We start from the raw sequence: 13,626 nt of genomic DNA, 5'->3' as shown, positions 1-13,626 counted from the left end.
ATGTACTTTTTCCAAGTAATAAAAATCCCAAGTGTATGACTTGCCTATATGTATTTTTAGTAGTTAACTAATGTGCCCAATACAAACAAAATGTATTGAATATTTAAAACGAGTTTTTTGGTCGCAGATTGAACTAACATCTTGCTCTGTAGATTGATAAATGTTTTTGGTTGTTTTTTTTCTTGAAAATTATCATATCTGTATTGTTAGGAGATGCATAAAAGTAAAAGCATTCAGAGTAATTAATTTTGAAACTAAAATGGTCAAAATTAAAGTTGCTATAGAAATGCAAAGTGATTCATATATTCATCTATCCCGCCTTTAAAATTATTTGTACTAGCATTTAACAGAAGTATTTGGATCAGCAACACTGGGGAAAGAATTATGTTCTGATATGTGCTTGGGGAAGAAGGGGTAGTGGACGAAAGGGGGTGAAATCAGAAATGGTGCAGAAGCTGCATCTCACCTGCATGGTGACGTTAATGAAATCTATGGTGGCAGCTGAAGAGCAAAAGCTTTGAAAAGACTTTGGCTGCTCCATGAACAGATGAGTGAAACAACTGCCAGAAGCTCAGGGACAGATTTTTTTTTGCAGGAAAAGAGCTGGCATTGATTTTTCAGCTTCGGGAATGTTAGAGTTGGCAGGTTGGGTGCACATCCAAAGTGGGAGAGGATGATCAATGTTAAGGGAATCTGCAGCTTCAGCTACTACAAAAACAAGGACTTCTGTTGGTTGGATTCAGAGGCTCTTTGCTAAGCAAGAAGCATCCTTATTCTATCATCATATGCTTTTTTTATTTTTTAATCCTCAGTTATTTCTAAGCTGCTTTTCCTTAAGAGGGAAAAATGTCTCATTTTTCACACAGCCTTTCATTTGCTGGAGCTTGTGATGTTACACCAATACCCCATTGCCCATTTCCACAATGGGCCAGGCAGGTATTATTGCCCTGTCTGTCCACTACGTGCTCCTCTTGTGCAGTTTATAGGTAACCTAGCAAACTGGCTTTAATATCAAGTTGATTTCCTTACGAAGTCAAATTGTCAAACTGAGCTTCAGCAGTGAGCACAGCGTGCTCTGAGTGTTTCAAACTTGCAAACTGCCAAGTTGAATACAAGAGCAGCATGTGCTCTACATGGTCTGTCAGTTGCCATGAACCTTTGACTGAGCTTGAAGGTATGGGACGTGCTTTATGACTCTTTTTTCCATTGGCAGCATTTTCAGGATGTGCAAAATTAAGTGACCCAGACTATAACAGCATGGGACTTGCCTAAACTAAGGTGTAGAAACTTGTTTGAGAAGTACATTGTGAAAGGTGAGTAAGCACATTCAGAATTCCTATACTAACAGTTTGACTTTTCTTTTAAAGATAAAACAATCAAGTTATGGAAGATTACTGAAAGAGATAAGAGACCAGAGGGGTACAACTTAAAAGATGAAGAAGGAAAGCTTAAAGATCTTTCTACAGTAACATCACTGCAGGTAAGCTGCTGTCTTTGTCCAAAATCTGGTTGTTTCTGTATGAAGGTAGTCATACATGGTAACTCAGTAAAAGATTTAAATATGTACCAAATGGAAAGCACATATATGATTATTCTCATTCCATTTTTAGCTGACTGATAATGGACTTCAATCTGCCACACATTTTCAAGTCACAACTGCTTTACCAATACAAAGGTTTTTAGAGAGTTTATGTCAGTCTTATTCTTCCTAATAAATTCTCTCAGCATGACTGATGTGCTTTCCCACAGGCTTCTTTAGCCTGGTGTGCTGAAATTATTTGACTTGTAATTAACATTAAACAGTGGGATTTGCAGTAGCCTGTGCTACTGTCAACATGAGGTTCTGCATTGCTGAGCAGATGCAGTCATGGAACTTATATAATTGTGTATGATAACAGAATTCATTTTTGCTCTCAGACATTAATGGCTGAATTAACTTCAGGTGTTTCAGCAGAGGAGTTGGCTAGAGGGTAGAACTGGAAGGCTGTGCTAGCATTTTTTTATTACTAAAAACAAGCAAACAACCTCCACCACAAGTAAATAATTTCTATTGTGAAAAAAGCCTCCGAAGTGTAAAGATGACTACATTAATGGAATATTTATTTTGCCTATTTTAAGGCAAACAAAATCATTCCAGATTGCTTATAGTGTGAGAATTCAAAGGCTGAGCAAACCATTGTTTTGTTCCTTTTTTATATTTTGCTGAGATAGTGAAAGACATCAAGTAGCAAAAGAAATTGTGATTTACAATTGACAACAAACTCTTTAGTAACAGCAAAATACTAGGGCCAGAGACTCCTGCATATGGGGGACAGTAACTCCTACTGTGGGACTGGCCTGTTCTCTGGCAGCTGCCAGTGCCTCATTTTCCACAGTATAGGCTTTCCAGTGCCTCCCTTCATCACTCTACCTGGCTTGCCATGGCTCTTTTCCTCCTTGGCAGTGATAGCCTTGCTCAGCAGTGCATCCATGGAGAAATTCAGCTTGCATACACTGTTGGGAAGTTTTATGATGTCAGTATTTAAATGCTTGCTCTCCATTGAAACTCTCGGCACCCTAGCAAAAAGATACTTAAAATCTTGCTCCCTTTCTGATTTATGTTTTCCTTTTTTGGCAGGTGCCTGTTTTGAAACCTATGGATTTGATGGTAGAAGTCACTCCCCGGAGAATCTTTGCTAATGGTCACACCTATCATGTCAACTCAATATCTGTCAACAGTGACTGTGAGACATACATGTCAGCGGATGATCTCAGGATTAACCTCTGGCATTTAGCAATCACAGATAGGAGCTTCAGTATCCTTTATTGTGGTTCCTTGCTCTCTGTTAGTATTAGTGGGGCTTAAGAGAGCTGTTTTAAAATATTTTTTCTGCAGATTTAAAAATATATCATTGCTTATCAGAATCTCAATTTGTAGCAGAAAATGCTTAAATGTCGTGACAGCTAAGAGGTTGCAAAAGTCAGTGTTTTACGTGGAAAATAACCATCTTGGGTTTGGTTAATGACAAGCAAATAGGAAATGGATGCCAGCTGAATGGTAACTATCCACCTGACTAGAATACTCTCTAATGTTATTTCCTGAAGACATTTCACACATCAGCTAGTCCACCTTGTTTTGCTGAAAGGTCAGTCCTTACACTGACCATGCCCCCTGCTCTCCATTATCCTGCTTCCCAGAATCCTAATGCCTGAGATTTATACAGTTTAGGAATAAAGCTCAGCTGCTTTGTGGGAGATGCTGTGCCCGTGATTACTGCAGTCATTGCTATATCAAGTTCTTGCATCACCCTGAAAGCTGTGTTGTGGGATCATTCCACTAATATATGAGTCTGCCCCTTGCACTGCAACCGGGTGGCTTGGGGAGGAGCAAAAGAAAATCTAGCCAAGAAAAGTGGTTCTCTGTGTTTTGCAGAACATAAAAGGACCAGTAAGAAGAGAAATAGGTAAAGGGACAGCTCAGAATGTTGTCTTCCTTTGGTGATTTCTTTTTAAGTATTCCATAAGGAGCTAGAATAATATTTCTCTGGATTTCTATGAGAGACTACTAGAGATGTTCCTTCTGTTCTCCAGATTGAACAACCCAAATTCTCTCAGCCTTATTGATAATATGTCTACATGGAGAAGCAATGTGTCTCTTGCCAGTGTCCTCCTCACTCCAGTCTCTGTCTTGGACACTTTTGTATGTGATTACTATGTGTTCTTCTCTACTGTGGTTCCTCCTCTTCCTTGAAAAGCAGAACAGTGAGTCAGACAAGTACAGGAGTCTTTGTATGTCGACACAGGATACCCAGACCACGTTCCTGAATACTTACTTTGCTTTTGGCAGTCTCTTTTATCATGTTAAAAGCTCTTTTATCAACTCTTGCATACCAAGAGTAATGTCTACTATTTTGTGGGCAAGAAAATTGAGACAGAAAATTTACAGAAATTAAGAAAACCAGAAATTTCATATCCCTGATTAACATTTCATTTGCCCTTTGTATGAAAACACTTGTATGCAGGCTTCAGAAGCACTTTGCCTCCACTGATGTTTCAAATTCCAGCAATATACTAGGAAAGACCTGAAAAGCTACTACTACCATGTGTCTCAGTGCAACAGCATAGGTAGCAAAGTACTTTGAGTTTGAATACTTGTTTAGGATGTTAGTGCTTTTACTCCTGCATATGTCAACTGCTATATTTGGTGACAGCTTCATGAAGTGTGTTTTGAGCATCAGCATACTCCTGTCATCAAATATTTACTGATAAAAAGTGTTTTTGAGTTTCTGGCTGAATCGTTAATTTAACTCTTAGAATGTGGTATTGTTTGTAGTAGCATGCTCAATTTCTGATAAAATCCTAAGAGTGATAATGTGGGGGAAATTGTGTTTCTAAATTTTAGGATAGGAAAGTTTTCCTTTATCTGAGACAGTGGCTTTGAGTTACTTAGGTAAATGACTTTGGGATAACTGGTTTCTATCCTGGACAGGATACAGATGTTACTGCTGCTTTTAGATACACGAGTGAACATATGGGAGGACTATGATGAGGGAATTTAGGCAGTAATAGGAGAGAAAACCCAGGTAAAGGGATGATCAATGCTAGAGGCAAACCATTTGTGCGAAGCTGACCATGGTGGCAGCAGATTGACTTTTGTGTCTGGACACCACTATGTATTCAAGAGAGTAGGTGGAGTTAAACAGGCTGTATCCACTTCTGTTTCAGACAGTGTAAGTTGTATCTGTACTCAGTTGTCCAAACCAGATCATCAGGCAGATTGCTTTTCATTAATTCTCTGATAAACAAAGAAGATGGGATAGGTGTTCCAAAACATGGTGAGATAGATAGAGAATTTTGTTCATATATTAACTGGGAGACCATGATAACTGGAAGAAAGGCATGAGTAATTTAAAACTTGCATCAGTATTTCCAAAGCTATCTTTTTGTCCATATAGAGCTCTTTAAGTCCTTGTAAAATTTCAGGGGCACATTTTCCACTAGAATTCAACATCTGCCTCATAAAGAAATTACATTTCTGTACTACAGAAAACTCAGTTACACTAAACTCTCACGGAAGTAGATAATCTTCTGGTAAATGAATGTTGCTGGGCTTGGTGCCTTCTGCAAAACACTTATGGGAACAGGCAGGAGGAAGCTCAAGCAGTTCTAAAAGTACTTGCTTCACATCTTTTTACCAGAGGCAAAATTATATGAAGCATCTTGATGTTTTATGTACAAGACTTGATTCCTTGAAATACATGTTTAAAACAATAAATAGAAAACATTTTTAAGTGGCATTTGTTAATAAGGGATCTGACTGGCAGCAATGTGTATTTGTCCTTCTACTTTCCCTCAGAGCCAGCACTGCTATATATTATGAACTACAATCTGTTGACCCAAGAGGCTGGTTGTGACAATGACATAAACAACAAATATAGTAGTAGAGTTTCTGGACATTCAGCTTGTGTTTGAATATCTTTAAAAATTGCATGGGAAATGATGGAGAAAGGATGGATTAGTCATGGTATGCTAGGGTCTTTGTCAAGTAAAGTACTTTGTCTTGTAGAGTTTTATTTGAGAACTGTTGGGTTATAACCATTATTTTAGCAGTTTTACAAATCACAGAATCATAGAATCATAGAACTATTCAAGTTGTAAAAGACCCTTGGGATCACCAAGTCCAACCATCATCCCTACTCTACAAAGCTCTCCCCTAGACCATATCCAACAACACCACATCCAAACGACCCTTAAACACACCTAGGGATGGTGACTCAACCACCTTCCTGGGCAGCCTATTCCAGTCTCTAACCACTCTCTCTGTGAAAAAATGTTTCCTAATGTCCAGTCTAAACCTGCCCTGTTGCAGCTTGAAGCCATTCCCTCTTGTGCTGTCACTAATTACCTGTGAGAAGAGACCAGCACCAACCAACAGTGACCTTTCAGGTAGTTGTAGAGACTGATGAGGTCTCCCCTCAGCCACCTCTTCCTCAGCCTAAATATTCCTAGCTCCTTCAAGCGTTCTTCATAAGATGGATTCTCTAGGCCCATCACCAGCTCCATTGCTCTCCTCTGTACTCACTCCAGCACCTTGATATCTCTCTTGAATTGAGGTGCCCAAAACTGGACGCAACACTCCAGGTGTGGCCTCACCAGTGCTGAGTACAGGGGGACAATCACCTCTCTCCTCCCTTCTGCCTTTCTTATAGATGGGTGTTACATCCCTGACAATTGTTCATTTATTTGAAAATGAGAAGACAAAGCAGTGCAGATCTTCAGTAAATCCTCTTTCTGTCTCCTTTGGAAAGTATTTTAAATTATGTTTGCAGAATTTGATGAGATTATTTGCCTTAGGTAAAAGGCAAATGAAATACCATTAATGGTTTTCTGGTTTGCTTTTTTATTAGCAAAACCACTAACTGGGGTAAAAAGCAAATAAGTGAGTTTTATGCTATGGCTGTGTAAGTTTTCATGAGAAATATGCAAGATTTCTGTGCATTGCCTCCTACTTACAAGCAGATTTGCTCAGTATCATTTGGGCAGGAAGAGGCAAGGGAGAGGAGGAGGTGAGAGAAAGGAAGGGGGAAGGTCGGCTGGGAAATAATTGCACATATGAGGCTTTTCTTCACTAAAAAGTTTAATGTGTTTGGGTGTGTTATGAAGAATGAGTGTCAATGTCCTTAACTATGGATGATATTCTTCACTGGAAAATAAGTGAGGTAAAGTTTGCTGTATTTGTTAATGTTTGGTGTGAAATGGCTTAGCCGTGTTGCCCATATCTTAAGCCTTTAGATAAGTCATCTTGAGTGTAGGGCTGCAAGCATGCTGGCAAGGCTGACTTCACACCAGCAGCAATCTTTGGACTATCTAGCTATACTAAATATTCTTTATGAGAATATATTTGGATTGCTAACAGAAATATGTAGCTCACAGCACTTGAACTCCCTTCATTTCCTGGTAGCACATGTACTGTTTCACTCTAGAGGCTGTCATGGCATTGCTATGGAAACAACATCACTGTTTCCAGCATGTACTCATCTTGAGACTCATCTTGACTAAAATACTCATTTCTCAATCAGATCAATATAGTCCAGGGTTATCCTGTTTTAATAAAAAATTCTTTCTTCTGTGTCCCAGAAGGGTTAAACTAATTAGCAAATCACCATAGGGCCTTCTTATAGTCTAATGTATTCCAGTATTTGAAGCATATCATGGGTAGTCAGATCATTAGGCACCATGTCTTGGGGAAAATAATTTACTTAAGAAGTAAACAACAACAAAAAAGAAAAGAAATATAACCCCCAAAATAACATGGTACATTGATAGAGACCAAGTCTGTGGCAGCCCATTTTGCATCTGTATATAATGTGTAGATAGGTCATGTGCAGTGCTTTGAGAGCAGCCCCCAGGCTGGGGAAGATCACTAGCTTTACAGAATTCCTGTTACCTGCCTCAGTGCTAAGCATTTGAATGCTCAACTGAAAGCAAATCTGCAGTATTCTCTTGGTGTTTGTGGAACTGTCAGCTGGCAGGTTTATGCCCTTGAGTGAGATCAGGTTGTTTCTATAAAAATTGGTCAGCCAGGATGACTGTGCACAAACTGTATGCACAAGGATGCATTTTTGGAGCTCTTGGAAAAATGTCATTATTGTGTGAGAACCTGCTGCCACCCCCACCTACAGCACAGTTTTCCTCAAGCATACACTTGGGGAGATGGCAGGCATTATTTCTCTTTTTTTGAGAGCTCTGTGTATTACATTTTGGCACTTCCTATCCTATCAGGAAAGATTCTGCCAAACTGTTATCACGTATTTAAAAGGATCTGTTATACCACAGACAATGGAGTCATACTCTAGCTGAGTTGCTACTAGGTACGTTTGAATAGCTTTTTCTCCAATTTGTGGTTTTTTATTTTTTGCATCCCAGAGTCTCTCCTTCTCTCACATGTTGCCTGTCTCCTTCTCCTTTAAAGGAGAATGAAGATGTCTGCAAACCTAAAATCAGGTCTGTAAGATAGAAGCAGAGGATTGCATAGGTACTAGGCACCCTGTTTTCATGGTTTGGTGAGCTCTTTTAAAGTGGAACTATTGAGAAATGGTTGCTTTACTTTTCTAATTAAAATGTTCCTACATGAACAACTAAGGGGGGGGGAAAAAAACCTATTTTCAACAGGCTGATTAGATCCTGGATTGATGTAATGTACTCTCTAGTAAAAAGAAGCATTGACAGTAGTAAAAATAAAGATTTTGACACCTAAGTTGCATCTAAGTACTGTCAACTGGTGGTTTTGTGTGCATTTGGATAAATGTTGAATTATGCTCTGGTTGAGATAGACTACTAGAAATGGTCTCTATATTCCATGTCTACTCTGGTAGAAGGGTAGAGTAGAAATTTGCTTTCCTCTACCGTATCTTGCAATGCTGTGGGGAAGAGAGATAAAGAATAAAAAAGAAGAAATTCTATTGCATGAAATTTGTGAGTACCTGAAGTTCACACCAATTGTCAATACTTAACTATTCTTTGCTGCATTGCAATTTCTCATCTGCTGATAATTATATTGTAAACTGGTCATGATAGAGATCTTTCCTGCACCATATGTATGAATGGCAACAGATCATAGGTCGTATACCAAGCCTCAGGAATAGGAACAAGCTCCAGCATAAAGCTTAGTAAGTGCTGCTGATGGGACTGCAAGAAAGTGCTGTCATGGATACATATGAGGGTGGTTAATAGAACTCTTGCAATACTGAAAAATAGTCCCTAATTTCTGGAAAGATTCTTTACATTAGGTAGCTTAAGCAATTCATATTGTCTTTTTCAGATACCTGAGAAACCTAGAGGATAAATTTCTGTTTTCTAGGGAGGCCCAAGATGTATTTTGTATCTGACTAGAGTTTCAGGCTGTTTCTATGCTGGCTTAAAGCATATCAAACACAGCAAGTTTATATATGGTTCCCTGAGTTGGGCTCTTCCATACAGTATTTTGGGGCTTTTTCAAATAGTATTGTGGACCTGGAAAAGCAAGTATGAATCTACTATTTGATCTTACTACAGTAGATATTGAAGAAAGAAGGATGTTATACTACTCTCAAGACGAAGTACATACATGTTATTTCTTTACTAAAGTGCTGACCCAGTAAAATTCTGTGTTACTCTGTTTTTATTTTCCTCTTGGTGGGCTTATGCAGAAATAAATCCTTGATTGCATGAAAGTAAAAACACTATGTGTTTTCTTTAGTCATTGAGAGGGGTTCCTTACTTTACTGAGTACACCAAAAATGGTGTGTGAAAATGGTGTCACTGGAAATCAAGACAGATTTTTAGTAGAGTAGGTTTAGAATACCTTGAATTTCTAAATACCAAGTTCATGCATCATCCTAAAAGATCCAAGAGCTAGGAAGGTAACAGAATCTTTTTTAGACAACATAAGTCAAAGTAAATCAGGCGGTATTTTTTGAGACAAAAAAGGTAAACTGAAATGCATTTTGGCCTCTTTTCTATATGTATTTTTTCATGCATCAACTTGCGTTTACTTTATATGGTGTTTGTAACATTAAGCCTCAAGCTCTGATTGTTAGCCAGTGACCACTTTATTTATGTTAAAATGTTAACTACAGACCACACCCTATCTAAGTGGACAAGTGAGGCTAGACTGAGTTCAAATGTCAAAATATTGTACGCACTGTAAGAATATTTTAATACCCATTAAACTGGAGAAAGCTCTTAACAGAGTAAAACCAAATCATCATTTTAATGGAGCTGTTAAGCAGTATTGCTAGAGAGCAGTGTTCAAATAATGCTTGATTTTTCTTTAAACTGTTTTAGATTCCATAGGGCTCCACCCTAATTGGATATAATAATTAAGAAGATTATAAAAGGAGGAAAGAATTCTCTTAACTGCTAGAACTGGGGACCATGCTGGCTCCGTGGGTGTGTAATTAAGCAATGCATCAAACACCTGTTAATTGTATTCACAGTAGTCAAATGTGACATAAAGTAAAGAATTTTACTCTTAAGGTTTAAAAGAAAGGTTTAAACAAAATATCTCATGTGACCATCAGAGTAAGGATTTTAGAAAAGTGGTAGCTGGGAAAGTTCTTGATGTGTTTTTTTTGCTTTTAGGGATAATGCAGTAGAGATTCTTTTATTAAAATCACAAAATAAATGTTTTTAGTCTCAACTGAGGAATAAAATTACTAACCAGTAAGTATGTGTAACTGATTAGAATCTCAATAGTAAATGAAGCCTTTCCTGAACTCTCAACAGACTCATTTGTAAGACAAATTTTGTGTGTCCCTGCTGCAAAGTACCGAGAGCTGCATTCCTGGGATCACCTAAAGGACTTTGTCTTGTAGACACTCACATAGATAGAGCTTCTACAACAGGCACTGAATTCCTTCTTCTGCTTGCCTTGAGGTAAAGCTACATCCTGTTTGGACACAACATTCTTTCTCATGTGGTCATTATCTATTGTAAAGTATCTTAATCAAGTACAGTTCTTAAGCTTTTCAGGGCAGGAACAGCTGTGTGTTTATATGTTACTTTATGCAAATTGCAGTCTTTATAACTAACTTCTGTAAGTCAAATAACAGATAAGAATTACAGCAGTAAGACTGTGTGACTAGGGACTAAAGGACCTTAAGGATTATTTGTTTTCAAGAAATAGTCTCAGCATCATTTAGGAGACACTAAGTCCAGATTGATGTGGTCTTTCTAGGCTTTTATTTGTTTTTGTTTGTTATTTGTTGTTGGGTTTTTTTTCTTGTCAGAGGATACTTTATGATCCTTGTCAGAATCAATTGCTTTTAAACTATTCTCATCACCTTAAATTAACTCAGGAATTCCTATCTCAGGAATTAGACTATCAACCAGTCAGAGAGAATTGGATGACAGAGCACATCTGATAGCCAAAGGAGTGATATCAGAGCTAGTTAAAAAGTATTTTAGCACTGAATCACTGACTGAGACCCTCCTGCCATAGACTTGAAATGTATATTGCAGCAAAAGCAAACAATACATGGCTGGACTCTCAGATATCAGTGTCTTCAGGGCATCGGATAGTGCTATGAAAGTATTTCCTATCTATCTGTTCTCCAAAAATAAATACATTGGAAGAGTTGAGCCCGGCTGTGAAAAAATAATTATAGCTAAAGCCTTTGCATTCTTGGCAAAGGCCAGTCTCTTTCTTTTTTCTGGAGTTGCTATTAAAGAAGTTAATTTAAGGTGATTTGAGCTTAGCTATAGCCTTGGGATAATTGCTGCATTGCATATTTATTGTTTAATAAAAATATTAATTTGTTAATCAGAATACATGATTTTCTTACTTATCACTCCTGCCCATACACAACTCAAATGAATAAGTATGTGATTATGTTAACCTTTTAATGGATTTCTTTATCTAACCCTCTGTCTTTTCTAATGCAGTTGTCCCCAAGTAGAGACCCATGCCCATTATTTAGTTGCTGCAGAGGTAAGGAAAAAAAGAGCCAAAGGCATGAACATGCTGTTGATTTTTAAAACTGTACAGTGAATTGCAAAAAGGAAAAAGAAAATTGACTGGAGTTGCAGCAAATTATGAAGAATAGTGTGAAAACCTGAGCCTGTAAAAGCCATTTCAGAACTCTATAATAGTACATTAAAGAACAACACTGGGATTTCTCTGTATTCATGTGTTTGAGGAGTGATATAGGCAGCGCAAATATAGAAGGTACTTTGAGTTTTACAGTAAGTGGAAAGTTGTCTTTTCACAAATCTCCATAGATTAAATTACTTTCCGATTTAATTGACACTGTTACTGTTTTGATTGTAGCAAGCAGGACAATGTTTTGTACCAGAATGTCCTTTAAAATATCGTTATCATAAGCTTTAAGTTTATTGCTATCAAAGAGAGAAGGAGCCCTTAGTAGAGCTGAAGTGAATATAACATAACCAATCAGATTTCCTTTTTTTATCTTAGATGTCTATTCCAGTAGAATTTTCAGGTTTTATCCAGGATCTGAGATCCTTAGCAAAGAGGGACTTAGGAAATACAGCAAGGAATATTAAATTGCAGACAAGGGGTCACATTATGGAGCTGATACTCATAGCACTCATATAATGTGATTGCAGTCGATGAAGTTATTCCTGTGGAAATGAGTACCAAGGTTCAGTCCAAGATTTATTGTCTTACTAATTTTATTTTGTCAGTTGATGAGTTTTCATCAGTATGGTGTCATTGTGGACGCTTTTAAATTGCATCCTTCTGTTTACCTCTGGATTAATTTCTCATTGAAGCATTTTAGAAATGAGCCATTCTCTGTTGTCACAGGTGCAGGTGGTGTATCCAACTCAAAAAACATATATTATGAATTTATTGAAAGTTAGGCAAAATAAAACATTGCACAGTTCTAGGTACAATTATACAAAAATATAATATATAAATAATTTAATCAGGTCTGCCAGAGGGGAGAATTCTCTTAAATGAGTCTAATTATTCTCATTCCCATGTGAGTTTGGACTTGAAATTAACCTTGCAAAGCACAATCTTTTGCAGAGTATTAACACAAAGAAGAGGAAAATATAACTTGCTTTGCTCATTGGCTAAAAGCTTGAGCTTCAAGAGTATTCCATGCAAGAATGGGGTTGCCATAATGGTCATCTCAGGTATTGTAAAGCTTGCAGCCTGTAACTCCATGTTCTGTTTGAGTCTTAACATGAAACCATGGAAGTTCTTCTCACTACAGAAGTAGATAGGGTACTTCTCATTAATGTAGACATTTCTCTCTTTTCTGTTGTCCTAATATACACACGCACTGAGAAGGACTGCACTTGAGTAGTGCCACTGCATGTGAAATTGAAATAGTTAAGGGAGGTCACTTTTAGGGCCTTTTGAAAAAAAATTAAAAAGGCTCTGTAAATGAAGACAATATTAACTTTAACAAAGTTACAACATCACAGTTAAGAATAACGGTTTTTTGACGGTTTTCATACTGACTGCAAGCTGTGTGACTTGTCTGGAATCAGCATTCTGAAAGTTCATGAAGCAAACAAACAGGCATACAGCTGTGAATATTGAACCCCTTTGCCTTGTAGAATAATCTTGGTATTTAAAACTCCTGGAATCTGTATTTCTCTGCATTTCCTAGAGACCAAGCTGATGCACATTTATTTAAGTAATTTCACATAAATTAAGCAGCTAGATAATAAATCCTGCCAAAAAGTCTTAATCAGGTGTCTTATATAATTTAACATAGATGATCTGGAAAACTTTCACCATAGATTTTCTCATGAGAACAGAATCTTTTCCTCATTTTCACATGTTCAGGGATTTCTTGGCAGTGCAAGGTCAGTTGCAGGCAAAAATATCAGTAAATATTCTGAATGGAAGCCTTTAATATTATTTTTAAGTATCCATTTTTAGAAGCATGTAGGTATTTTTGCAGGTAGTTTTATTTGACTACTTCCATAATAAACATGAAGGGAAGGAGGAGAGCATTATGCTCTAGAACACACTCCTAGCTAGCTAAATTTTGGGAAAAATGAGTCCTTTGTGACTTAAATTATAATGTCAATTAAAATATGGAATTATTCTGCTCTACTGGGGTACAAATACTGCTGTATTGGGGCTTTCTGCAAGGTATATGGAAGAATAAATTGCATATAGGGAAA

The 13,626-nt window shown here is 37.4% G+C and overlaps 1 protein-coding gene across 1 annotated transcript in view; it reads left to right on the top strand.

Moving 5' to 3' along the window:
* Nucleotides 1-13,626, top strand: part of PPP2R2C (protein phosphatase 2, regulatory subunit B, gamma) — a 129,667-nt gene that overhangs the window by 79,576 nt on the left and 36,465 nt on the right. Inside the window, exons 4-5 of the mRNA XM_010003115.1 lie at nt 1,368-1,480; nt 2,618-2,795. Coding sequence (XP_010001417.1) covers nt 1,368-1,480; nt 2,618-2,795 — 291 coding nt within the window. The remainder of the gene's footprint in view (nt 1-1,367; nt 1,481-2,617; nt 2,796-13,626) is intronic.

The sequence above is a fragment of the Chaetura pelagica genome, unplaced genomic scaffold, assembly GCF_000747805.2.
Source record: "Chaetura pelagica isolate M959 unplaced genomic scaffold, ChaPel_1.0 scaffold147, whole genome shotgun sequence".
Lineage (NCBI taxonomy): Eukaryota > Metazoa > Chordata > Aves > Apodiformes > Apodidae > Chaetura > Chaetura pelagica.
The sequence above is the reverse complement of the archived record's forward strand: the minus strand, read 5'-3'. Positions and strand labels throughout refer to the sequence as shown.